This window comes from Phycodurus eques, unplaced genomic scaffold (genome assembly GCF_024500275.1).
Source record: "Phycodurus eques isolate BA_2022a unplaced genomic scaffold, UOR_Pequ_1.1 contig_29, whole genome shotgun sequence".
Classification (NCBI taxonomy): domain Eukaryota; kingdom Metazoa; phylum Chordata; class Actinopteri; order Syngnathiformes; family Syngnathidae; genus Phycodurus; species Phycodurus eques.
The window spans coordinates 18,435-46,433 of record NW_026904026.1 but is presented as its reverse complement, the minus strand read 5'-3'; the positions used below and the strand labels follow the sequence as shown (position 1 = coordinate 46,433).

Genomic DNA, 27,999 nt, shown 5'->3' with positions numbered 1-27,999 from the left:
GACACAGAAACAAGACAGCTAATTTGTAATGAAACAAAAACATTCTACAAAATGATTCAGAAATCTGATTAACAAAATAATAAGAATGATTCAGAAAATTTTAAAAAAATATAACAAGAATGATTCAGAAAATTTCAGTATGTCAGACAAAGCTAACAGAATTGTTGTTGTTTTGATGTGGGTTAATTTTTTTTCACCAGTCAAGTGTTATTATTAAACATTGAGGTCCCCACTCCTTACTGGTAGGTGGCGGAAAGAAAAACACTTTACCTCACGCTTGATCTCTGCTGAGCGAAGTTCTGATCACAAACGCGTCTCTTTGTTAGCAAGCTAAGCTAAGCTAAATTAAGCTCGGCCGAGAAGCTTCAACGTGCACGAGACGACTCCAACCGGACACGAAGATTGCACGAATGATGTTTTAGTCCTCTAAAGTAGTGATCAGGGGCGTCCCGCGTGGAGGATTCACAACATTCGGTCCAAATTCAGAAAGATTTACTGAAGTACGATCGAGCCTCCTGTCCCCTCGCTCGTCCGTCGAGCTGCTGCTGCTGCTTCTTCGTCGTCGTCTTTTTTCAGTGTTCTATGACGGTTGGCAAGAAACTTCTCAGTGCATTACCGCCACCTACTGGTATGGAGTCTTCGAACCATCCATCCATCCATCCATTTTCTGAGCTGCTTCTCCTCACTCGGTTCGCGGGCGTGCTGGAGCCTATCCCAGCTGTCATCGGGCAGGAGGCGGGGTACACCCTGAACTGGTTGCCAGCCAATCGCAGGGCACATACAAACAGACAACCATTCGCACTCACATGCACACCTACAGGCAATTTAGAGTCTCCAATTCATGCATGTTTTTGGGATGTGGGAGGAAACCGGAGAGCCCGGAGAAAACCCACGCAGGCACAGGGAGAACATGCAAACTCCACACAGGCGGGGCCAGGGATTGAACCCGGGTCCTCAGAACTGTGAGGCTGACGCTCTAACCGGTCGTCCACCGTGCCGCTATTGTTGTTGTTATTATCCCTCCATCCATCCATTTTCTGAGCCATTTCTCCTCACTCGGGTCGCGGGCGTGCTGGAGCCTATCCCAGCTGTCATCGGGCAGGAGGCGGGGTACACCCTTAACTGGTTGCCAGCCAATCGCAGGCCACATACAAACAAACAACCATGTGCACTCACAGTCAAACCTATGGGCAATTTAGAGTCTCCAATTCATGCATGTTTTTGGGATGTGGGAGGAAATCGGAGTGCCGCCTTTTATTATTATTATTATTATTATTATTGCCAGTGTTGCCACAGTTACATTGAAAAAGTAATTTAGTTACTTAACTTCACTGGAGGATTTATTCATTTTGAATAATATTTACAAAGAAAACAGCCATCAGTCATTCGGACTGCTGCTGACTTGGGCTATGTGAGAGTTAGCGAGCTAGCCCAGGAGCATGCAGCTAAACATTTCACTATCCGGTCACAAATCACTCACTGCTTGACTTTTTAAACACCGTATTACCACTGCTAAACTCGGGCATGGGAGGAGTTCGGTGAGGCCATGGAGAAAGACTTCCGGACGGCTTGGAGGAAATTCTGGTCCACCATCTGGCGTCTCAAGATGGGAAGCAGTGCACCATCGACACTATGTATAGCGGGGATGGGGCGCTGGTGACCTCGACTCGGGACGTTGTGAGTCGGTGGGGAGAATACTTCGAAGACCTCTTCAATTCCACCGACACGCCTTCCCATGAGGAAGCAGAGTGTGGGTTCTCTGAGGCGGGCTCTCCTATCTCTGGGGTTGAGGTCACCGAGGTGGTTAAAAAGCTCCGCATTGGCAAAGCCCCGGGGGTGGATGAGATTTGCCCGGACTTCCTTAAGACTCTGGATGTTGTGGGGCTGTCCTGGTTGACACGCCTCTGCAACATCGCGTGGACATCGAGGACATTGCCTCTGAACTGGCAGACTGGGGTGGTGGCCCCCCTTCTTAAAAAGGGAGGGTGTGTTCCAACTGCAGGCGAATCACACTCCTCAGCCTCCCTGGTAAAGTCTATTCATGGGTGCTGGAGAGGAGGGTCCGTCGGGAAGTCGAATCTCAGATTCAGGAGGACCAGTGTGGTTTTTGTCCTGGCTGTGGAACAGTGGAACAGCTCCACACCCTCGGCAGGGTCCGAGAGGCTGCATGGGAGTTTGCCTAACCAGTCTACATGTGTTTTGTGGACTCGGAGAAGGCATTCAACCGTGTCCCTTGTGTAGTCCTGTCGGGGGGGGGGGGGGGGGGGGTTGCTTCGGGAGTATGTGGTACCGAACCACCTAATACTGTCATGAATGGAACAGAGGATAGGAGCCAAAAATGTATGACTCCAAAACAAATGGACAGTTTCCAAAAGGAGAGGTTTAATAGACGGGCATAGGTCAGTACACAGGCAGGCAATCCAAGAAAGGCAACAGTATCCAAAAACATGAGACAAAGAGGCAAGGTCGATAATCGGAACAGGGTCAAGTCTTACTGTGAGTCTGTGACGTGGAAACAAGGAATGCTAGGAACGCGACGACAAGGTACAACGAACTGGCAACGAGAGGGAATGAGACACGAGGTTAAATACAAGGGGTAATTAGGTTGAACGAGGCACAGGTGGTGAAGATGCTCACAGGAGCAGGTGTGTGTGAAACAGGGGAGAGGACAAAACCCGGAACACACACACATGACAGATACGGGCTGTTCGGTCCCTGTACGACCGGTGTCAGTGTTTGGTAAGCATTGCCGGCGGTAAGTAAGTCGGACTCGTTTCCGATGAGGGTTGGACTCCGCCAAGGGTGCCCTTTGTCACCGATTCTGTTCATAATTTTTATGGACAGAATTTCAAGGCGCAGCCGAGGCGTAGAAGGGGTCTGGTTTGGTGGCCTCAGTATTGCATCTCTGTTTTTTGCAGATGTTGTGGTTCTGGCTTCATCAAGCCGTGATCTCCATCTCTCACTGGAGCAGTTCGCAGCCGAGTATGAAGCGGCTGGGATGAGAATCAGCACCTCCGAATCTGAGACCGTGGTCCTCAGTCGGAAAAGGGTGGCGTGCCCTCTCCAGGTCGGGGATGAGATCCTGCCCCAAGCGGAGGAGTTTAAGTATCTTGGGGTCTTGTTCACAAGTGAGGGAAGAACGGAATGGGAGATCGAAAAGTGGATCGGTGCAGCGTTTGCAGTGATGCTAACTTTGTATCGGTCTGTTGTGGTAAAGAAGGAACTAAGACGAAAGGCGAAGCTCTCAATTTACCATTTGATCTACGCTCCTACCCTCACCTATGTTCACGAGCTGTGGGTCGTGATCGAAAGAAAAAGATCCCGGATACAAGTGGCCGAAATGAGTGAAATATACCAATTTCAGGGGAATTTTATTTTGAAATGCCACATCAGGTTTGGATGCGACCTCTCTTGTTGGAAACCTGGGGTGGTGTAGTGTCCCCCAGAACTGGACTGGTGTTGCGATATCTCATAGATTTTTTTTTAATGAATTTTTGAAATCCGTGTTCATGACGACCAATATACCAATTTTAGGGGACTTTTATTTTGTAATGTCACATCAGATTTGGATGGGACCTTTTTCATTGGAGACCTGGGGAGGTGTAGTGTCTCCCAGAACTGGACTGGTGTTGCGATAACTCATAAAAAAAATTCATGAATTTTTTAAATCCGTGTTCAGGACAGTGAAATATACCAATTTCAGGGGACTTGTATTTTGAAATGCGGCATCAGATTTGGATGGGACCTCTTTCGTTGGAGACCTGGGGTCGTGTAGTGTCCCCCAGAACTGGACTGGTGTTGCGATAACTCATAGAGTACGCACAAAAATATTCAGTTGTATGAAACTCTTCGTACTCATGAATCCAAGCACATTCCCTTCGTACATTCCAATCAACGTGGAAATGAGCGCACATGTTGGAGTAGCCGACTCCTCCCTGTCCACGCCCATATTTGAATATCCAGCCATCCATTTTCTGAGCCGCTTCTCCTCACTAGGGTCGCGGGCGTGCTGGAGCCTATCCCAGATATCATCGGGCAGGAGGCGGGGTACACCCTAACTGGTTGCCAGCCAATCGCAGGGCACATAGAAACAAACAACCACTCGCACTCACATTCACACCTACGGGCAATTTAGAGTATCCAATTCATGCATGTTTTTGGGACGTGGGAGGAAACCGGAGCGCCCGGAGAAAACCCAAGCTGGCACGGGGAGAACATGCAAAGTCCACACAGGCGGGGCCGGGGATTGAACCCAGGTCCTCAGAACTGTGAGGCTGACGCTCTAACCAGTCGCCCACCGTGCCGCCAATATTTGAATATGTAAATCATATTTAAAAGAACCCTGCATCTTGATGCCGATCTCTGCATGATCAGAAAAAAGGAAAATGAGCAAGGTAATGAAGAAAAATATTTTTTCTGAATGTGAAGTTGGTCAATGAAGTGGAAAATCCTCTTTGGCACGCTGTCCTCCGGCGTTAACAACACGCGAAAGAGGAGCGAATGGAACAGCGCGTGTGCGGCCGTCAATGCTGTGGAGACAGAATAGCGCGCACACTTTGAACTAAAAAAGAAGTGGTCAGACATGAATGTGGATGTGAAGTGGAGGAAAGCTGCCCACCGCCAAAGTGTGGCCAAAAAAAGAAGGAAGAACCGGTGGGGGAGAATCACTGCGATCGTGGGTGACGCTGCTCTCTCAGGGGTGATGGGAGGACATGTGGCTGACTATGATCCCCCCACAAGGTTAATATCATGCATTTTTAGAGGTCATAACAAATGTGTTCATACAGCAACCTAGACTCAGCCCTGTGAGATAAAGGTTCATGCGTAAATGTTGTATGTGTGGTATTTGTAATCAATCTTTTGAATTCAAATTGAAGCACATCAGCATATCAAAGAGGATATCAAAAACTTGGACTCATTTTTGATGACGCACAAATATCAGTGGTTCATTAAATACACTGGTTAACAAATGAATTCTAAGTCCTCGCCTCAATTGCATTGTTGAAATCAAATGTTGCAGGGCATGAATTGTTCATCAGTGCAAATTATTCATGTGTCTCTGGCGTGCAGATTTATGAGAACAGTTTCCCAGCATCACCTCGAAGTGTCGCCAAAGCACCAAAAGCTGCAGAAACGTGCGTACGCCAGCCATGCAGTTGGCGTGAGGGACCGCACATTTCCACGGCCATGTCACTCTTGATACAGCTGAACTTTACCGTGAAAAAGAACGGACGCCACGTTTTTGTGCGTACGCACCTTTTGTACATGAGGCCCCTGGGGTGGTGTAACAGATTTTTTTCAGTCAGGGGTAATGACAGCAAAATATGCAGTTTTCAGAGACTTTTATTTTAAACTACAATCTCAGATCTTCATCAAACCTCTTTTAGTGGAGTCCTTGCTGGTCTGTCACACAGATCTGGCCTTGTCTTTCGATACCAATGGGATTATGTTGGGGTGGCTTCGGCTCAGTAGGTAGAACAGGTTTGAATCCCTGCTACGAATGTCCGCATGTCGAAGTGTCTTTGAGCAAGACACTGAACCCTAATTTGCTCCCAGTGGGCCTGGCAGCGCCTCGCATGGCAGCAGTCGCCCATTGGTTTATGAATGTGTGTGTGAATGTGAGGCTTTGGAAAGCGCTTTGGGCGCTGTGATGATGTCGATAAAGCGCTATATAAGTGCAGTCCATTACCATTTATTTTTCCTAGAATATCAAATAAAGTACATTTTTTAATCTATCTCAAGATTCAAAGGAACTTTGCTGGTTGCATTCCTTAACCGAAGAGCACTGACGTCCGTATTATTGGGGAGCTTTTATTTTGAAGGTGGCTTTCGCCTGAGTCGGCGGCCTATTACCGTAATGCCTAGTATGAAGAAAATTAGGGGCGGCTGGTTTGACTGTAGCCCGCCGGCGTATTTTCGCCATTTTACTAGATGACCCCCTTATACATGAGTGATTTTTCAAGATATTGAATTAGCGATTGAACCTAATTTTGCAGTACTGCTGTGTTCATGTGAGTGTGCAACGGTATAGATCGCGATATAAAGTGGCATACCAACTTGAGTTTGGAAACTCAAGTGTGTGTTTTTTACCCCCTGAGAAGTTGTCACATTGGTGGTGGGGAAACAGCAACAATATATAAAATGGGAATTTATCAGTGGCTAGCCGCTCTAATTGTGACTTATTAGTAATAATAACAGCCCATTTCTACTACTACAATGTGCAGTTAACTAGCCTGCGACCCCAAAAAGACATCTTCCCTGAAGTGTAATGTGTTTTGTGTTATTTGGGCTCCCTTGTCTCTGCCGTGTGCACGCACGCACGTCGCACGGAGCGAGGCAGTGGCGAACTGGACAGCACACGCCCTACACCTGCTTTCACTTCTGTACAAAACGAATTGTGAGAAGCTCGTTCATCCGGGAGGATCTCAGAGTAGAGCCGCTGCTCCTCCGCATCGAGAGGAGCCAGATGAGATGGCTGGGGCATCTGATTCGGATACCTCCCGCACGCCTCCTTGGTGAAGTGTTCCGGGCACATCCCACCGGGAGGGGACCCCGGGACATGCTGGAGAGACTACGTCTTTCGGCTGGCCTAGGAACGCCTCGGGATGCCCCCGGAAGAGCTGGATGAAGTGGCTGGGGAGAGGGAAGTCTGGGCGTCCCTGCTAAAGCTACTGCCCCCGTGACCTGACCTCAGATCAGCGGTAGAAAATGGATGGATAACACTTAAATGTGGGGGAAAAAATACAACACGCCAACAACTAGCTTTTTATCAGCTTTGTTTGTCTGAGATACTGAAATAATATCTTGTACGAATGGTTTTCTGAATCATTATTATTGTTATTATTAACCTTATTGAATTCTGAATCCTTAGGTAGAATACTGTCTATAATGTGTCAACACAAACTTTCACTCACAAATTAGCTGTCTTTTTTCTCTCTCTCGTTTCTTACAATGCATAATTACACATTCTACTTTTTTCTTGTTGACGACTTTGGTCCTGTTCCATTTTAACTCGCGTACTGTTTAACCCACAATGTCCAAATCTTCATCTTCAGATCATTGTGTTCAATCGGCAGCCTCGAACTGTCCCACGCAGAGCAGGTTGGTTCACTTGTTGCATGCATTCTAACTTGAATGAATTACGGGCCCCATGATGCATTTAATATAACGTTGTTAACATCCAATAATGTGTACCGTGTGGTTCTGTGGCAAGGGCAGAGCTACGTGGTGGCCGCTGCCACCCTGGACTGGGGGGGGCTGGCCACCCTGACGGCAAACCCCCGAATCAAAACACAGTTAACAATTCACTTAGCCTACCCCAATAGGAGTAAAGATGTGATCACGCACGTTATGCAGCTTACACGTGTGGACCAGTTGACATCCATGGAATTCTTACTTGAGTCTTAAATACATCTTTCTAACCATTCTGAGTAAAGGAGCCAGGTGTTTTGAAAGGCTCCATTGTAGTTTGAATTAGAAAGGAACTCTTGAGGATGCAATAAAAATTTTTGGGAAAGCACTCAAATAAGTGAAATAAATGAGAATTAAAAGCTTTGCAATTGAAATATTACAAAACTGTTGACAAATAAATGAGCAAAAGTATGCCCACTCTGAATAAGACGAAGACGATGTCAAATGCTTTTAAGACATACTGTAGATGCTTTGCATGAGTTTATAAAGCAGCCCTATTTTTGCCTTATCCAAATACACACAACTTTTTAGGGGAAGGGGCATCTTTTAACCTGAAGCACCTTTGAACCTGAAAATGATACATTGTTTTGAAATAGGATACTGTAAACAAAGCAAATTTATTTATATAGCGCATTTCATGCACAAGGTAACTCAATGTGCTTTACATGATTAAAAGCCCTAAAACCCTAAAAAACAGCTCATAAACATTTAAAACAAAGAGGAAAAAAATAAAAGTACAATTTAAACGGTGTACAGTGCAAGAAATATAATTTAAAAGTGGAAATGCTGGACTCTGTGCTCCACTATTTGACCTGAGTCTGTCGAGCTCAGCGTCCTACTGGGTTTACATTATATTAGCATTTATTTCTTGTATTCAGGACCTAAACCATTTCGTGAGTTATAGACCAGTAGCAGAACTTTAAAATCTATTCTGAATAGATGACTGGAAGCCAGTGTAAAGACTTTAGAATTGGAGTAATATGCTCTCACGTCTTTGTTCTCGTCAGAACCCGAGCTGCAGCATTCTGTATGAGTTGCAGCTGTTTAATGCTCTTTTGGGGGAGTCCAGTAAGAAGACCATGACAATAGTCAAGTCTACTTGAGATAAGCATAAGCATGGATGAGCTTCTCCTGGTCTGCTTAAAACATGAAAGCCTTCACTCTGGATATGTTCTTCACATGGTAGAAGGCAGTTTTAGTAATTGATTTGACTTGACTGTTGAACGTAGGGTCGGAATCTATCAGAACACCAAGGTTTCGGACTTGGTGTTTGTTTTTTAAAGAGAGTTACTCCAGGTATTTACTAACAACAATTCTCTTTTCTTTATTGCCAAAAACAATAATCAGTTTTGTTGTGGTTTAATTGAAGAAAATTTTGCCTCATCCAGTTATCTGTTTTAGACAGTGACACAACACCTCAATTGAACTGTAGTCATCTGAAGACACTGGTAGATATAACTGTGTCATCTGCATAGCTATGACAGTCAAAATTTAAGTTCTGAAGAATTTGACCCAAGCGTAGCATGTACAGGCTGAACAGGAGGGGTCCAAGAACTGACCCTTGAGGGACCCCATAGGTCATTGCCATTCGATGAGATTGAACACTTCCAATGGCTACAAAATAAATCCTTCTCCTCCAGGTAGGACCTGAACCATCTAAGGACTGTTCCATTTAGTCCTACCCACCTTTCCAACCTGTTCAGCAGTATGTTATGATCTACTGTATCAAAAGCAGCACTAAGATGCAACAAGACCAGAATTGACAGCTTTCCCTAGTCAGTGTTCAACCTTATAATTTAGCACTTTGAAGAGCAGATTCTGTACTGTGATGAGTTCGGAAACCTGATTGAAATTTGTCAAAATGTCCATTTATGTTCAAGAAATTGCTGAGTTGATTAAAAATAACTTTCTCAACAATCTTTGCTATGAAAGGGAGATTTGAGAGGGGTCTCTAGCTTGCTAACATGGAGGTGTCCAGCGTTCTATGTTTTAGAAGAGGTTAATGACAGCTACTTTAAGAGCTTTAGGAAACTCGCCTGACTGAATTGAGCAATTGATTATTTGCTGCAAATCAGCGAGCACAGACTTCGCAATAGCTTTGAAAAAGTCAGATGGTATTGAGTCATGACAGCTCGTTGATGGTGTCAGCTGCTGAAGAAAAAGGTAGAACTATACATGTTGAGTACGTTTACTGATTTGCAGGACTTGTGAAGTCATGCTTTACGGGGATTTTTATTTATTTTTATATTATTATTTTAATATGCTGCTGTTATTTACTTGGTTATAGGCAGGGGTGCACATAAGTTGTGCCCAGGTGTGCATGCAAATATTAAATATTAAATGCCCACCCAATTTGATTGTATACAAGATGGCGCCTAACCGTGTGGTCGCCTCAGTTACGCGCTCTCTAGTATTGTTTTTGTGTTTTTCGTTTGTCTTTGGAGACATTACACGACTCACTTACACAAGGGGAGACTTGCTCACCATCAAGGAGGCTACTCCGGACTTTTTCACCAACTTTCGCAAATTCGCTCAGTTTTTTCCCCGTGTTACTGACCGGAGCAGCGACCGTGGTCTTTGGCGCATGGAGGCGGAGCCGACGCCACAGACTGAAGCGAGCCGGCATCCAGGTGAAGCTACGCAAGAGAGGATACAGATTGGCGTTTCCGTCGATCCACCTCGAGAATCTATGCTCCCTACCCAACAAAATGGACGAGCTTCATCTTCTGTTAAAGACCAGTAAAGACTTCGGACGTTCCGCGGCAATGTGCTTCACGGAGACCTGGCTTTGCGACGCTGTACCCGATGGCGCCGTCATGCTTCCCTGCTTTCATCTTCACCGGACAGACCGCCACATGGAATCATCGGGGAAAACAAAAGGCGGCGGGACATGCTTCTATATCAACGAAAAATGGTGTACGGACGTCACAGAGCTCAGCACACACTGCAGCCCGCCTTTAGAGTCGCTGTTTTTGAACTCTAAGCCATTTTACTCGTCTTGCGAGTTTCCATTATTCATTCTCCCTGCCGTCTATATTCCACCTCAAGCTAACACGAACGCCACACTGCTGATGCTCGCCGAACAAGTCAACGAAATTGAAAACACCCGGACCCACCCCTCATTATTCTCGGGGACTTTAACAAAGCTAAACTCAACCACAAACTCCCTAAATACAAGCAGCACATCGACTGTCCTACCAGGAAAAATAACATTTTAGACCACTGCGAGACCACACTAAACGCATACCGTGCCAAACCTCGTGCAGCACTGGGCTCGTCTGATCACTGCTTAATTGTCTCAATACCGACATACAGGCAAGAACTTAAATGTGCAAAGCCTCCAGTGAAAACAGTGAAAAAATGGACCAATGAAGCCAAGATGGAACTTCGAAGCTGTTTAGACTGCACAGACTGGAGTGTCTTTGAAAATTCAGCTGGCAGTCTGGATGAATATACGGACACAGTCACATCCTATATCAGTTTCTGTGTAGATGTGTGTGTGCCAACAAAATCATTTCGCACTTTCAACAACAACAAGCTGTTGTTCACTGCCAAACTTAAGCAACTTTTCCAAGCTAAGGAGGAAGCATATCAAAGCGGGGACAGGGCCCTATATAATCGAGCTAGAAACCAGCTGACTAAAGAAATTAACATTGCAAAGAGGATCTATGCAGCAAAGTTGGAAAAACAGTTTAGGGCAAACGACTCTAAATCAGTCTGGCATGCATTCCAATCGCTGACTAATTACAAGCGACGATCCCCCCAAGCTGAGAACAATAGCACACTAGCCAACGACTTGAATACCTTCTACTGCAGATTTGAAAAGGACAGTTTCACACCACACACCCACCCGGCCGCACCCGCGACCACAACCACACCTCTGACTTCTGCGTTAACCATCCACGAACAGGATGTGAGACGCATTTTCAAACAACAGAAGATTAACCAAGCGGCAGGACAAGACCATGGGTCCCCATCCTGCCTCAAAGTCTGCGCAGACCAGCTCGCTCCAGTCTTCACTCAGATCTTCAATAGATCTCTGGAACTGTGGGAAGTACCATCCTGTTTCAAACGCTCCACCATCATTCCAGTCCCCAAGAAACCTACCATCTCGGGTCTAAATGACTACAGGCCTGTCGCCTTGACATCTGTGGTCATGAAGTCCTTTGAACGTCTCGTGCTGGACCACATCAAGAGCCTCACAGGTCCCCTGCTGTAGCCCCTGCAGTTTGCCTACCGAGCGAACAGGTCTGCGGATGATGCAGTCAACATGGGACTGCACTTCATCCGAGAACACCTCGACAGTGCAGGGACCTACGCGAGGATCCTGTTCGTGGACTTCAGCTCAGCGTTGAACACCATCATCCCCGAACTCCTTTCCTCCAAGCTTCTCCAGCTCAGCGTATCGCCTGCCAACAGCCGGTGGATTTACAGCTTCCTGACGGGCAGAACACAGCAGGTGAGGCTTGGGGAAGCCACCTCATCCACACGCAGCATCAACACCAGGACGCCCCAAGGTTGTGTCCTCTCTTCTCTCTCTACATGAACGACTGCACATCAACGCCAACCTCCTGTCAACCTCCTCAAGTTTGCAGATCACACCACTGTCATCGGCCTCATCAAGGACGGTGACGAATCTGCAGATCGACAGGAAGCGGAGCGGCCGGAGCTGCGGTGCGGCCGACACAACCTGGAGCTGAACATCCTCGAGAGTGTAGAGATAATCGTGGACTTCAGGAGGCATCCTTCGCCACAGCTGCCCCTCACGCTGTCCAACTGCCTTGTGTCAACCGTCGAGACCTTCAAGTTCCTGGGTATTACAGTCTCTCAGGACCTGAAGTGGGCGATCAATATCATCTCCGTTCTCAAAAAGGCCCAGCAGAGGATGTACTTCCTGAGGCTTCTGAGAAAGCACGGGCTGCCACGGGAGATGCTGAGACAGTTCTACACAGCGGTCATCGAATCAGTCCTGTGTTCTTCCATCACAGTCTGGTTTGGTGCTGCTCCAAAAAAAGACAAACTCCGACTGCAACGGACAATCAAAACTTGGGTTTCTGTACTGGAAGCTGAAAAATATGTTCTCCAAACTTTTGTCACAAAATCATAAGCTGAAAAATGAAAGACAATTTTCCTCTTTTCTCCGAAGTGTGCTTTGCTGAATGAGAAGCTGGATTCCTTGGTCAAAGCCTTAAGTGAGGAAGCAGAAGCTCAGGTAATAGAAGGAGCAACTATAAACGCTGCCCTTTGTCGAGTGCAAAAAAAATAATTTCCGATTTTCTCCAGGTGGTTCCAACGGGTTCCCTGGCTGGCCAGGAAGATGGTGGCTCAGCCCCAGATAAGGATGGCAGTGACGCATGCTCCAGTGCCCAAACTTACCGCTCTAGGGAGCAGTTGATGCTACGGGCCAACAGCCTGAAAAAGACCCTGAGGCAGATCATCGAACAGGCAGAGAAAGGTAAAAGCAAAGCGGCGTTCGTTTGTGCTTTCGGGGGTGGGGGCGGCCCGCTCACCCGTGTCATTTTTGCAGTGGTGGACGAGCAGAACCGACACACTCAGGTCCACAGGATGTGGTCGTCATCTTCCATCAAAAGAGAAAACAGCGAGGAACTAAAGGATGCGGAGATGCGTACATGTAAAGAAAAAGCTCTTTTTTACTACCTCCTATGAGCCCTTTGTTTCAAATTTCACACTTGTCCAAAAATGACCTTGTTCAGTCTCGTGATTGGCTGCAATGGGAAGTTAGGGTTAGTAGCACCGCCTGTTGGTTACAGCATTTGCCAGCCTCATAAGCATTTTTGTTTCCATTAAAAGACACTATCCTAAACAGCTCAGACAAAACACAGTGGGCGGGCTCCACCCACATGACGAATAGTCCTTAAAGAACCTGTAAAGTGAAAATAAGTATTTTTAAATTTGACACACCACATAGAAGAGGGTTGTTAATAACCTTGCCAAATTTGAAGCAATAAAAAATGAATTACTATTTCGTTAGCGTCTTCCTTATACGTGGACACAGGGCTTGTCGTGAACGTTTTTGCTCACCAGTCAATGTGGTTCATGGTTTACCAGAGTTACTAGTCTCTTAGTATTTGTTTGTTCATTCAGCATTTTTCTTTTTTTTTTTTTTTTATAGGAAAATAGGCTTCTTTGAAATGTGTCTCTCTGGTCTCAGCAACATAAAACATCAACTCCTTAGCCCTGTTTGAGTTTTTAAAAGTACTTTGTAGTAGTGAGTCCTAACTAAGCCTTGTTGCATGAACTCCTGAAGCCTGCTCAGATGAGAGGCGAAGCGTCTTCCAAGACAACCACGAGTCCAGTTGCAAGCGATTCATCCTCAAAACGCAAATTGAATCATGTTAAAGTGGCACAAAGCAAGCCCCAAAAATGGCATGTAAATTCGATATACCACAGAATGGAATGGATGCGCCAAAAGGAATCAAACATACTGAGGGGGTGATAGCTAATATGACGTAAAATCACGTTAGGAGGCTCAACTTCAACATTGAATGCCTATTGTGGACTATACAGGGTGCGCTAAAGCAGCTACGCCAGAGGGCAATTCAAAGGGAAGATGCGTTTTTAGGGTGTGGGCATAGCTAGCCAGATAACCGCATGTCACAATTGCGCTGGATAACCGCTGATGCCAAGTAAGGCGCTCCAGTTTTTATTGAGTGGGCTTGGGGCAACTCATGCCGTACAACAAAGTGCAGCACACAGTGTACAATTGAGTACAATACATTTCACAGTCTCTGTATATGTTTTCCACTATTATCTTCAACATGTAGAATGTATTGATAAACAAATCACTCTGAATTGACTTTACAGGGTCTTTCACATTGCTTATTTTACTTGTAAAGGATGAGGGGTATTTTTTTTTTCCTTCCTCCTTTTCTTACCCACATTTCCTCTATCCAGGCTACAGACGTTTAAGTCCAACCTCTCCCATCGTCCTGGAGCAACCGAAGAGACTCCACGCGGTCAAATTCAACGAGGACTCAGTGTAAGCATTCTTTGGCTCTAAAGCCCCTCGATTGCCATATCGTTTGTTTGTCCTCACTGAGCATCTCTGTTTGGTGGCAGACTATGCTTGGAGAAGTGTGTGATGAACAACTACTTTGGCATCGGTCTGGACGCCAAGATCTCGCTGGAGTTCAACAACAAGCGAGATGAGCATCCTAAAAAGTGCAGGTAGGCAAAAAAGAAAGACCAGAGAAAGCAGTGTATCGTCTGGAGGGTTTGTTAAATGATAGCACAGGTGAGGCATTTTTGTGCTTCAATATTTAAGAAACATGTTCTATGCCACATCACTCTGCTTTTTTGTTTATGCAAGAATGGCGTTTCAGAGCCTGAAAAAGTTAACATTTGATAACATGTCTCAAATAGATTTTATTTTCAGTCCTTCGTTAATGTTTCAAGCGGGAAGTGCACTTAGTGTGCATGTACCTTTTTTTTCTGTTTTGACAAAGTAACATTGCCAACCTTTGGCCCAAAAGAAAAACTCTTATTACCACATAGTGCTCATAAGGATGTACAGTATGTGTGTTGATGTCCTGCAGCAGTCGCACAAAGAACATGATGTGGTATGGAGTGCTGGGGACTAAAGAGCTGGTCCAGAAGACGTACAAAAACTTGGAGCAGAGGGTTCTGCTTGAGGTTTGACGCGTACACAAACACACACAATTATACACTATTTGCAGGAGAGGCTATTACAAGTTTTCGAGAGAGCCAAAATTGTGGTATTTCAGGCAACGACATTTAACACAGAATCTTCTCTGTTTAGTGCGATGGTGTCTCCGTTCCTCTTCCGATTCTCCAGGGCCTGGCGGTGCTCAACATTCCCAGCTACGCAGGCGGCATCAACTTTTGGGGAGGCACCAAGGAGGACAACGTGCGCACATCTGGCAGTACAATGTTCAAAAGAGAGTGCCGTCCTCGGTGCCAGCTAACACTTTGGCTTTTTCCTATGTTTCCAGAACTTCGGGGCTCCGTCTTTTGACGACAAGAAACTGGAAGTAGTGGCTGTGTTTGGCAGCATGCAGATGGCCATGTCCAGAGTCATCAACTTACAGCACCACTGTATTGCACAGGTTAGACACGCGCACACGCGCACACGCGCGCACACACACACACACACACACACACACAGACAGACTTGTGGTTGTATGAGTTCCAATTTTTTAAGTCAACACTAATGTGATGAAATTCGAGTGGGTTTGACGTTATTTTTTCAGTACAGATATGAGGGAATGCTTTGCAATCATCTGTAGACACAGACAATGGACAGCTCAACATGAAATTTACATACAACGTATATGTTTAAACACGACCAGGGATGTGGGCTGGGTAAATGGTGTTATTAACTCCTCTTGCTCAGTGCTGGTGGTACAGCCAGGGAACATTTGCACAACTCGGTCCTTGTTCTGGGCCCACAACAGCAGTGGGTCACGCATGTTGGAAATTTTGGGTGTTTGCAATAAAATCGCAAACCTCTTCGTGTACGATGGAAACATACCCCGCCCGCCCTGTGTATGTTGGAAATGTTGGGTGTTTGCAATAAAATCACAAACCTCTTCGTGTACGATGGAAACATACACCGCCCTGTGCTCAGTGCCGCCAGGTGAAGATCACTATCCTAGGGGAGGAGGGTGTCCCTGTGCAAGTGGACGGCGAGGCTTGGATCCAGCCACCGGGTATCGTCAAGATACTCCACAAGAATCGAGCACAGATGCTCACCAGGGACAGGGTAGGATGTGACTTTCGGTCGGATGTGTTTGATGGCTAATTGGAGCTCTCAGTTCAGGAGGATTGTTTCCAATGGGAGTGACCTCTTTGATCCGCCTGAAGCTGTCTTGTCCTCACTTAAAATAAGGCCACCTCCATCCCAGCTGGCCAGGCTTTTGAGAGCACACTCAAGTCGTGGGAGGATAAGTTAAAGATCGACAGCGACCGCGTCAACAGGCCCCGCCTCAACTCACAGCAGTCCATGGAGTACTTGACGGAGGAGGAGTGCGCTCAGGTGCAGCAGCTGGGCACGGTGGCCGACACGCTCATCAGCAAGTCAGTGACACGCTCCTCAGGGGAGTTGTTTTGTCCCCGCTCTCGACACCTGACGGAACAATTATCATCCCTTCCTGTTTTCACTCCTCCCCAGGATCCGCGAGGCCGCCAAGACGCACAAGCTGGTGGAGCAGGAGCTGGCACACGCCGTCAACGCCAGCGCCACGGTGCTGACCGAGGCCAAGCTGTCCAGCCCTGAGGTAGGGACACCAGGTGTAGGCAGATGGGTCCAGACGGGACTACACAGGTGTAGGCAGATGGGTCCAGACGGGACTACAGATGGCCCGTTGGACCCACTCGATGCACATTTGTACATGAGATGTGCGGGGACGCTGTTACGTGTCAACCACAACCATCCCAGACTGCATCAATGCGATGTACCCGTGATACAGCTTTTGCAGCGCGGTGTGTTGTGTGAATTTCATATCATTTTTGTACCATATTCTGATGTACGCGGTTAAAGTGAGCGCAGGGCTCGACTAATGTTACAGGACTACTTTACTGTAGTCCAGAGAACATGTGGCCTGACATGTCATGGATTTAAAAAGAAAAGTGCGCCACAACTCTGCTATTGATGTAGCACTAACCCCAAATGTTTGACTTTATTTCCCAAAAATACATGTTTTGTAGGTTTTGGATAAATCACTCCAACCAGTGTTGTTGATTTTCAGTTTTTGAGTCGCAGCACAGCCGTGGAAATTGTCAACAGCAGCAAAGTTCTCCAGGCAGAGACAACCATGCTTCTGGATGGAAAACATCTGGTAACCTCTCTCGCCACTAGCTGCTGCCACTTTTTGTCCATCCGATCTCTCACGCACCCTTCTTCTTATCCTCCTCAGTCCGAGTTCCCTGAGGAAGAGGGGCTCCGCTTAACCCTGAACAGCCTAAGTGCTGAGCTCCACAAGCTGGATGACATCCACCGGATCTGTCCACTCACGCACTGTGCCGAGGAGGCAAGGATTGCGAAACACCCTGGCGTGCGTGCTTGTGTGCGTTGTGCCACATGTGATTGTGTGTGCATCCAGGGGTTGGCGCGTCCCAGTAGTAAAAGCAGCATAAAGCTTAAGATCATGCCCAAGGTGAAGAGGGAGAAGGAAAAGCTCCACAAGCAGAAGTCAAACAGCTCGCTCTCAGGTTGGAACAGCCGATAAAACACACACAAAGTCATCTCGCAGACAATTCGGAATTTGGACTGTTGTTTTGAGCGGGTTACTTTGCTTCCCTCTCGTGGCCCGGTGAGGTAAGATTTGCAGCTGCATGGCCAGCTACTTGAAGCTGCTTTCACACAGCATTCCTTTTCCCCCCTTTCCATATTGTCCACACATTTATTCTCCTTTCCTTTTTGAGAGCCTCACCGACCGAAATAGCCTTTGTCCTGAGAACGTGCGCGCTTGGACACTGCCCATGTAGGTTGCAACATTAACATAATTAGATGTCAGCGTGCCAGCTCCGATTGTTTTCAACACAAAGTAGCATGCGTAGTGATTTTAAAAAAAATGAATACCTCTCTGACATTTTCAATCCAAAAAATATTTTATACATGATAATTGGTCCTAAAGTTGTGAAAGATGTACTGTTTTTAGAAGAACTTTTGTAAATCATTTTTGTGCGCACGTGTATATAGAGTACATATTGCGGGCATCGGGCCAAAATCCTTCCATGTCCAAATTTGGTCCGTCTATCCATCCATTTTCAACACCGCTTATTCCGGTAAAGGTCGCGGGGCACTGCGCCGGAGCCTATCACAGCTGACTTTGGGCAAAAGGCGGACTACACCCTGAACTGGTCGCCAGTCAGTCGCAGGGCACATATAGATAGGGACAACCATTCGCACTCCCATTCACACCGTCACTGAGTGGGAACTGAACCCACGCTGCCCGCACCAAAGTCAGGCGAGTGTACCACTACACCATCGGTGACTTACCCAAATCTGTTCAATTGAATATTTTTTCACCAATTGATACTGTTTAGTCCACACGTGGGACTGTTATTCTTCCAAATGACTGAGCGTTGTAAATTGCTTGCTCTTTGATGATGCAGCTTTAATAAAGACATAGTTATTTTCTTTTCCTGAAAAGTAATGGTTTTGGACATGCAAGTGTTCCACCCAACGCCAATGATATCCAACCGATAGGATACAGCGTGGTTTTTGCGCATTTGGAGTTTGTAATCGCTTGTGGTCGTGTCGCTTTAGGAACACGGGACGTCAAGTGTACGACTCCTGAAGCAGAATCGCCAAGCAACCGACGATCTTTTCCGGCCCCTAACCTTGACCTCCGCGAGTGAGGAGATGCCGTCCTCTTATCTGCCGGCACCCGCTGTACTGACCGTGGCGTAGGCGGCAAGGATCAGCTGTTTTGCGTTTCCTTACTGTGCATTTTTTTTTCCGAAGCGGTGTCACTCGCATTGCTCCTCCACTGGCCCGCTGTGCTAATGAAAGAGCCTACAATTCTGTCATTTTGTCATAAACGGCGTCTACACGTTGCTTGCACGCAGCAGAGTACACCCATCTTTTAGAAACGACACGATCGAAACCGCCTTCAGACCGAAATGAGACTTTCCGGGGACACCTCGTTTCTACGTCACGCAACCTTCAATGACACCAGAAGCCGATGTGCAAAAATCTCGGACGTGGAACAGAAAAGAAAAACATTGAATGTATTTGTGTGTTGAGCTGTTAATAATACTACTGATAATAATGCTGATAAGGATGTGCACATGCAAGGTGTTGAAGTGGTTTTGACTTTGTTTGGCTTGTCGTGACCTCGACTAAATAGGTCACGGGGGTGGTTCATGATCAGCTGACTCTAGATGTAATGCGCCAATGTGAACGTTTGCTTTGCCAGTAGTTCCCAATTGTTCTTATCGTCTTGCTCTCGTGGGTTTGCTGTCCAGTCCCCCCCAACCATCCCTCCCGTGCGTTCATCAACACGATAGGATCAATCAAGAAATCAAGTCGGGCCAATGGGCAAATTAATCGTTTGCATAAGCATGTTTAGTCTAAGCAGATGCTTGCTGTGAAGGGCATACAAAACGATAGCGCGTGCAGGAACACGCTCGTTTCCGCTCACGGTCGAGCATCGCCAAGCTCCACTGTCGTCGGGTGCCGTTTCTGCATCCAGTGTGCGCTGCCGCCTTTTTGCCTTCAATGCTTTTGTGGTGTTGTGCGAAGTAGAGCGACACACTACAGCGGTGTGTGCAATGTGGCGTTCATTTCAAGTTTACTGTGTCTGGGCTCGCACTTTACAAACTCCTTGATGGGGGAAATGTGCGTGTACAAGCGTTTATGTCAAATTAGGTGAAGAATATGAATTTTTATTTGTAATGAACTATTAAATATGTAATGTAAAAACGCACGCCCATCGATGTGATCCATGGCCGTGGCGTTCCCGCTCCCGTGTCCACTGATGCGCCGGGCCGACGTGTTACCATGGTAACCACGTTATCCACGTGAAGCTTAAAGCCAAAGCTTAAGTGGACTCATGAATCACTTATTGATGAAGATAAAATGTTTGTTTACAACGTGTAACTTTTTGAAATTGTATCATCAACTTGTTCTGAACATATGATTGCAACGTGGATATTGGTTTTCAAAAGAAAGCTTATGTATATTTAATTTTATCAACGATTGTTTGAATGTAATTTAATGGGGTTAACAATGATTCCGCAACGCTGGGTGTTTGCACGAGCGTGTGCGCGTGTTGCCAGTTGTTCCGTCATGTATCAAAGATAAGCTTTGGAAATTAAAACGACTCGATGGTGTGATAAATGTGCGACCGCTGCTGCTTCCAACGTGTCTGACTTAAAAGTAAGTTTTATTAATACCCGCATGTCAGTTTGTTCGGTTTGTATGAAAATGTTTGCCGCAGCTTCTCCCTACATACATTGTGACCAACAAAGCTGACACAATATGAAGTTGTCATTTCTCTTAATTGTTGATTAATGAAATGTTTAGAGTGAGGAGCTATAAAGGTGTTCTCTCATAAACTGACTTTGCCTCTTTTCCCAACACAACTCTGCTTTCAGATGGACTATTGCATGACAGGCGTGCGTGTCAAATGCCTCAGTGTGTTTTGTATGTTGTTTGTGAATCCATCCAGTAAGGAATAAACCGTATTGTAAAACTAAGTGATTGTTGCACTGCATTGTGCAAATAAAGTGAAAAATACCTCCACTTGTAAATAGAAAAGTAATGCACTTATACCCAAATTGTGGCCTCATGAGGATCAATGCAAACTAATTGAACAACTATGTAAAAATTGTACTACACTTATGGCAAAAGCTGCAGAATCCAAACTTTTTGGGGAGTATTTTTTTTCTAAATTACTTTGAAAATATAACATTCGAATGAAAGACTTCCATTGTGTGTAGTGACCCTGAACCATTCAGTTATTTCAAAAATAAAAACTGTGATGCAAATGAAACATATTCGACAACCTTTCCTCCTAGTACTAGTACTAGTACAGCAGACTTTGGCATCACGTGAATGACGTAAATCAAGCACGAGAAATGGACATTTCTAGGACATAATTAGGACTTGGTCATCTGATTGGTCGCATTTGGCACCAAAAGGTACGCACACTAAGCTGATTGCTTAATGCAAAACATCTATGATTGGTTAATGCAAAACATCTATTTCCGGTTTGGATCACTTAAACGGGTGAGGCGAGTGCCGTTGCTTTCGCCTTCATTTGTTCCAGTCAGGGTAAGCACGCTGTTTCAAGCTCTCTAGCAATGAATGTTGTTTTTGCTTTGTATTGACTTATTTGAGCGTGTTTTGACATGTTTGACTCTGGCACGCACTCGGGGTGCGATAGCGTCTTGTGAGTGAATTGACATGCGTTAATTTGTGCTCATACAGCTGAGTGAACATGCGGGGGTCGCCATTTTGTAGCGCAAGGTTTGAACTTTATTCGACGGCCAGATGCATAATTGGCTTCGTGGCGTCGCTGCCTTTGGGTTTTTACACTTTGCGTGAGTGGTGTGAAGGCATTTTGAGTGTTTTAGCGGTGTTGTAACGTACAATTGCCGTCGTCCTGGTGGCGGGACTGTTGCTTAAAAATTACGTCACCGCGGCAGCGCTGCTGCTCCGCGTTCGTCATTGTTTAGCAAAGTTCGAACTTTGTTCGACGCCCAAATTCATAAGTGGCTTCTGGCGTCGCTGGCTTGGGTTAATACACTTTGCTTGAGTTGTGTGAAGGCGTTTTGAGTTTTTTTATCGGTGTTATAACGTATAATTCCCGTCGTCCTCGTGGCGGGACTGTCGCTTAAACATGACGTCGCTGGGGCTTCGCCTTCGTCATTGTTTAGCAAAGTTCGAACTTTGTTCGACGCCCAAATGCATAAGTGGCTTCTGGCGTCGCTGGCTTGGGTTTCTACACTTTGCTTGAGTTGTGTGAAGGCGTTTTGAGTGTTTTATCGGTGTTATAACGTATAATTCCCGTCGTCCTCGTGGCGGGACTGTCGCTTAAACATGACGTCACCGCGGCAGCGCTGCTGCGACGTGGTCGCCATTTTGTTGAGCAAAGTTTGAACTTTACTCGACGCCCAAATGAATAATTGACTTCGTGGCGTCGATGGCTTGGTGTTTTACCCTTTGCGTATGTGGCGCAAAGCACTTTGAGTGTTTACGTGGTGTTTTAGCGAGCGGTGTTGTAATGCACAATTGCCATCGTACTCGTGGCGGGAGTGTCGCTTGAATATGACGTCGCCGCTGCTTCGCTCATTTTGTTGAGCGAAGTTTGAACTTTACTCGAAGGTCAAATTAATAATGCACATGTCGTCGCTGGCTTGGCGTTTTACACTTTGCGTGTGTGGCGGGAAGCAGTTTGAGTGATTACGTGGTGTTGTAATGCACAATTGAGGCTGAACCCTTCCACCCCGATGGTTAAAGGCCTCCGGCCGACCGTGGGAGCGAAAGGGAGGTGCACTGGCCTTCCACCCTTGGAATCTCCCTCCACCTTGATTCCCAACTCCTGTCTGATATTTATTTTGGCCTCGGCGACCATACCGGGCCACTGTCCATCCCTCATCCATCATTTTGTTGTAAATTTGTGTAATTTGTATTTTTATGAACACTTTTTTTGTTTTTTTATACTTTTAGTTTTTTAATTGTTTTTGTTGTTTTAGTATATATTTTTGTAATGTTTTTGTATGTTTTGTTGTATTTTTTCAGTTTTTATTGTATCTGTTTCTTAGTTTTCTGTCTTTGTCATTCATTTACGGATTTTCCTGTCGCCTTTGCTATATAATTAATAAATGTTCTATTGTCTAGTTTATAAATTGTATGTTCTACAATGAATTATCAGGTAGGGTTAGGTGAGGGGAACCGAGCCCTCCCTCTCCCGGACACAGGGACGTAATCCCCCTTCCAGGATCGGGAGGGGGGTGCACGGTCCTTCCCCCAACGCTCCCCTCCGTCCTCCCGTTCCTGGTGACGCGCCTGTTGGCGTCGTCGTCCATAGTGGACTTGGGTCCACTGTCCATTCCACATCTTTTTGTTTTTTTAATTTATGTGTATATTTATCTTTTATCCAGTAATATGTATTTATTTATTTATTGTGGTGGATTCGCCTTTGCTATATAAATAATAATGGTTGTTTTCAATTATGCTATCTATTAGGCTAGATCTGTATTGATAATGTATTTTTATATAATTGCAAAAAAAACCCAAAAAATTTTTTTACAAAACCCAAAAATAACAAAAAAATGGCCAAATCTGAAATAAGCTGTGACTTCCGGTCCAATTCTGTGTGCCCAGACAACGTTTCGGCTCCTTGAGCCTTCCTCAGGTCTAATGGCACACAGTCACAGCACAGCAGGTTTGCGATGTTCGCACTCCGGTGAACCAACTCGAACTGAGCCAAAATGAGTGCACATCCTTATATAACCTCTGCTGTCTTTGTATTTGCTGTTCTTTTTACAACACTCACATTTAGTTTCACTTTAGAAATTAACCCCATAATGGCCAAATGTTTTGCAATGTCCCTATAAATGACTTTATGTCCAACTAAATGATGTATTAATTTGACCTAACCTTGTTTTTATTGTAACATTTGATTATTAATTAGGTTTAATAGTATTAATATTGTTTTTATATATTTTTTTGGTTGTTTTGTAGTTTTTTTTGTAGTTTTTCAGTTTTTTTTCCCTTTTTTTTGCCATTTAACTTATATGAACTATGGTTTAACTGTTCTTAACTCTTTTGACCCTTATTGATCCTTTTTAATAACTTTTTAATAACCTTTTAATAACTTTTTGACTTTTTAATAACTTTTTAGTAACTTTAATGACTATTTAATAACCCTTTTAACCATATTTAGATTAGGATTACAGATAGGGTTAGCTTTTGAGTTTATTTATGGTTAGGGCTACAGTCACAATTTGGTTAAGGGTTAGGGTTAGGGTTAGGAAATTGAGGCTGAACCCTTCCACCCCGATGGTTAAAGGCCTCCGGCCGACCGTCGGAGCGAAAGGGAGGTGCACTGGCCTTCCACCCTTGGAATCTCCCTCCACCTTGATTCCCAACTCCTGTCTGATATTTATTTTGGCCTCGGCGACCATACCGGGCCACTGTCCATCCCTCATCCATCATTTTGTTGTCAATTTGTGTAATTTGTATTTTTATGAACACTTTTTTTGTTTTTTTATACTTTTAGTTTTTTAATTGTTTTTGTTGTTTTAGTATATGTTTTTGTAATGTTTTTGTATGTTTTGTTGTATTTTTTCAGTTTTTATTGTTTTTGTATCTGTTTCTTAGTTTTCTGTCTTTGTCATTCATTTACGGATTTTCCTGTCGCCTTTGCTATATAATTAATAAATGTTCTATTGTCTAGTTTATAAATTGTATGTTCTACAATGAATTATCAGGTATAGTATTGCTAATGTATGGATTGTTATTGTAAAGATGCCAAAAAATGTTTTTTCAAAAAAAAATTTTAATAAAAAAATAATAAAGAAACTATCAAACAAAGTTGTTTTTATTCAATTATATTTGTCTTTATCCAATTCTGTCTTTGTGTGTGCCAACAACGTTTCGGCTTATGTCAAGCCTTCTTCAGGTTTTAGCACACAATTTCTACTATCCTACTGTTATATCAAGAGCTGTTGCTCGTTCGAAAGCAAAAGTGAAAGTGAAGTCTTTTAGCAAAAGTGAAAGTGAAGTGACAAGATTTAGCTGGTTCCCCTTTTATAGTCTCTGTTTTAGTGACTCATTTTTAGTTTTTACCAGTGTATTTATTCCAATGTCTTTTCTTCACCAGTCTTATTCTTATATGTAATTAGTGTAAATAGTGTATATATATGTTTTTAATTAATTAATTAATTAATTAAATCCTGTATATTGTGTATATAGTAGGTTAGCAATTATTATTTTGTTTTTAATTCTGTAAATGTAGAACTCCTTAAATAATCAAATTTATAACTAATTAATTATGGAATTAGGGTTAATTGATAATTAGGTTGCATAAATTAGGGTGGGATCAAATGGTTAAGGTTAGGGTAAGGTTAAAATTAGGATTAATCCAATTAGGGTTGAGTGTGATTGGGGTTAATTTAAAATTAGGGTTAACAAATGGTTAAGGTTAGGGTTAAATCAAAGTTAGGGTTAATAAATCTAGGGTTGGGATTAATTTAACATTGGGTAAACTAGGGTTACTTACAATTAGGGTTAACAAATTAAGGGTTAACTAAAATTAGGGTTGGATGAAATGGTTAAGGTTAGGGTAAGGTTAAAATTAGGATTAATCCAATTAGGGTTGAGTGTGATTGGGGTTAATTTAAAATTAGGGTTAACCAATGGTTAAGGTTAGGGTTAAATCAAAGTTAGGGTTAATAAATCTAGGGTTGGGATTAATTTAACTAGGGTTACTTACAATTAGGGTTAACAAATTAAGGGTTAACTAAAATTAGGGTTGGATGAATGGTTAAGATTAGGGTTAAATTAGAAATTGGATTAATTGAGTTATGGTTAAGTGGAATTTGGGTAAAATTAAATTAGGGTGAACCAATGGTTAAGGTTAGGGTTAACTCTAGGGTTAGGGTTAATTATAAATTAGGGACTTAAAATTAGGGTTAACAGATTAGGGTTAACAAATTAAGGGTTAACTAAAATTAGGGTTGGATAAAATGGTTAAGGTTAGGGTTAATTTAGAAGTTGGACTAGTTGAATTAGGGTTAAGTGGAATCAGGGTAGAATTGAAATTAAAATTAGGGTGAAGATTAGGGTTAAATTTAGAATTAGGATTATTTAGGGTTAACTGAATTTAGTTTGGGATTAAATGGTTAGGTTAAATAAGCAGGGATATGCATGTGTATATAAATTAATTTAATAATCTTAAAAAATGTTTTTGTAATTTTCTTCTGTCAATTGTCACTCATAATTTCAACCCATCTTTTTATTTAACCCATATGGTTGTTTTGTCGCTAATTTATGTATCCATTGTCTTTCTTTACATTTTCTTTCTAAATCGGTCCAATTAAAATTTTTTTGTAATCCAGCCATTCGTAATGACTCTAATCCATGTATTAGGAAATGCTGTACCAGGGGTGTTTCCATTTCTTTTTTATTTTTAATATTATATCTATGTTGTGTAATTCGTACTGATAACGAATTCTTTGTTTCCCCTACATATTTAATCCCACATTTATTACAAATTATTAAATAAATACAATTTGTGGACCTCGCAGTAAATGTCTGCTCAATTTTTATGATCGTTTTCTCCAATGTGTTTTTGATAAATTTTAGTTTCAAAAATTGTTTATCTAGTAACAATTGTTTTTGTGTTAATAGTGATGGTAATTTGGCTCTAACTAACAAATCTTTCAAATTCTTATTCCTTTTATATGCTGAGATTATATTTAATTTTGGGATTCTTGTAGTCGTTTCCGAAATTTCCTTAAAATTTTGTTTTATTTTATTGTGTAGTACCTTGCCTACTGTAAAGAAATTTGTAATGAGAGGAATAACATTTTCTTTCGTCTCTTTTTTGTTTAGAAATGTTTTCAGATGATTTCTTAAATATGATCTGGAATACCCTCTTTTTCGTAGGGCATCAAATAAGATCCTCACTGCTTCCCTAAAATCCTCCTCCCTCGTGCAGATTCGGTGAAAGCGCAGAATCTGGGATTTTACAATTCCTTTAAAAGTATGAGTTGGATGGAAGCTGAATTTATGCAACAATGCGTGAGTATCTGTTGCCTTGAAATACACTTTAATATCCAATCGATGATCTTCCTGAAAATTGGGTCCCTTAAAGACTGTAGTATCTAAAAAGTCAATAGAATTTTGATTAATTTCTGCTTTGAGTTTAATTGATGGATCCTGTGAATTTAGTGTTTCCTTGAAATTTTCAAATTCTTGTTTAGTTCCTATCCATAATCCCCAAATGTCGTCCAAATACCGTAGATAACTAACCGGTTTCTTTTCACATTTGGCCAATGCTTTTTCTTCCCAGTTGGCCATAAAAATATTAGCATATGCTGGAGCAAATTTTTTACCCATTGCTGTTCCTTTAATTTGCAAATAATATTTTTCATTAAATACAAAGTCATTTCTGGTTAAATTAATTTCTAATAATTGTAATAATTCATCGTCTGGTCTGTTTGGATCTGGGTATTTCTGGAAAATTTGTTTTACACATTCAATTCCCGCCGGAATAGGAATATTTGTATATAAATTGTCAACATCCATGGAAAAAAACAGAAAGTCCGAGGTTATTGTAACGTTTTTAACCATCGCTATAAAATGGTATGTGTCTCTCACATAGGATGGATGTTTGATGGAAAGTGGATTTAGATAATAATCTAAATATTCTGCGGTGAAATATGTATCACTCCCACAGTCTGATACTATGGGTCTCCCTGGGGGAATTTCAAATGGAACCGTCCATTTATCCGGATTTTTATGAATTTTAGGGAGAATATAAAATCTCCTTTCTCTTGGTTCTGAGGTTCCAAGTAGGTACTGTTTTTGTTTTCCATTAATGAATTTTTTCTTTTTTAGATTGTTTATAATTTCCTTTATTTTTGGTAGTGTATCTCTATAAATGGGTTTTTCCAATTTTTTGTAATATTCTGTGTCATTCAATTGTCTTTCTACTTCCATTATATATTGTTCTCTACTTAGAATCACTACTGACGAGCCTTTATCAGCTGGTTTAATGACTATATGTTTTGTATGCATTAATTCTCGTAAGGCTTTTACTTCTTCTACAGACATATTGTATTTTTCAGGAGTTGGTAAGTAGTGTTTTTTTATTGTCTGCCAATCTTTTTGTATTAATTGTCCCACCTCTGATGGTAATTTATCCATAGGTGGTTTCCAAGTAGAAGAGCCTGTAAATGGTGGTCTCTCCTTTCCCATCGAATCCTTAAAGTAAGTTCTTAACATTAAATTTCGATGATAATTTTGTACGTCAAATTGTAATTGTATTTTTTGATCCTTACTAATGCTTACTGATGGAATAAATGATAGACCCTTACTTAGAATCTTATATTGTAAGGCAGTTAATTTGAAATTTTTGGATAAGACCACTATATCTTGGGCTCCCAAAGATTGTAATGTTCTATCCCTCTCCCTGTTAGGACTTAGAGGCTGACCAAGTTTAAAATCTTCCCCCAGTGGTCAAGCATAGCAGTCGCCGTTTCTTTTGTCCAGTGGATTCCATCCTCCTCCACCTCGAATTGGTCCTCTGGTAAGAGAGGAAGGTAACCCACATTCTTCTGAATATGGTCATTCAATGTTCGCAGATT

At 43.3% G+C, this 27,999-nt stretch overlaps 2 protein-coding genes across 3 annotated transcripts in view; one reads left to right on the top strand and one right to left on the bottom strand.

Moving 5' to 3' along the window:
* LOC133398275 (gastrula zinc finger protein XlCGF57.1-like) overlaps positions 1-555 on the bottom strand; it is a 31,418-nt gene extending 30,863 nt beyond the window's left edge. For both annotated transcript variants that reach the window (XM_061669918.1, XM_061669919.1), the window contains exon 1: positions 271-555. The gene's annotated coding sequence lies outside the window, so the exon portion shown is untranslated. The remainder of the gene's footprint in view (positions 1-270) is intronic.
* An 8,600-nt stretch (positions 556-9,155) lies between these two features.
* LOC133398270 (diacylglycerol kinase delta-like) lies at positions 9,156-18,534 on the top strand. Its single transcript, XM_061669908.1, has 16 exons — positions 9,156-9,161; positions 12,338-12,403; positions 12,475-12,646; positions 12,719-12,817; positions 14,107-14,191; positions 14,272-14,379; positions 14,748-14,844; positions 14,972-15,079; positions 15,165-15,278; positions 15,800-15,934; positions 16,085-16,248; positions 16,343-16,448; positions 16,920-17,009; positions 17,088-17,201; positions 17,274-17,382; positions 18,443-18,534. Exons 1-16 carry the CDS (start codon positions 9,156-9,158, stop codon positions 18,532-18,534), a joined length of 1,665 nt encoding a protein of 554 aa, XP_061525892.1.
* Positions 18,535-27,999: the final 9,465 nt, after the last annotated feature.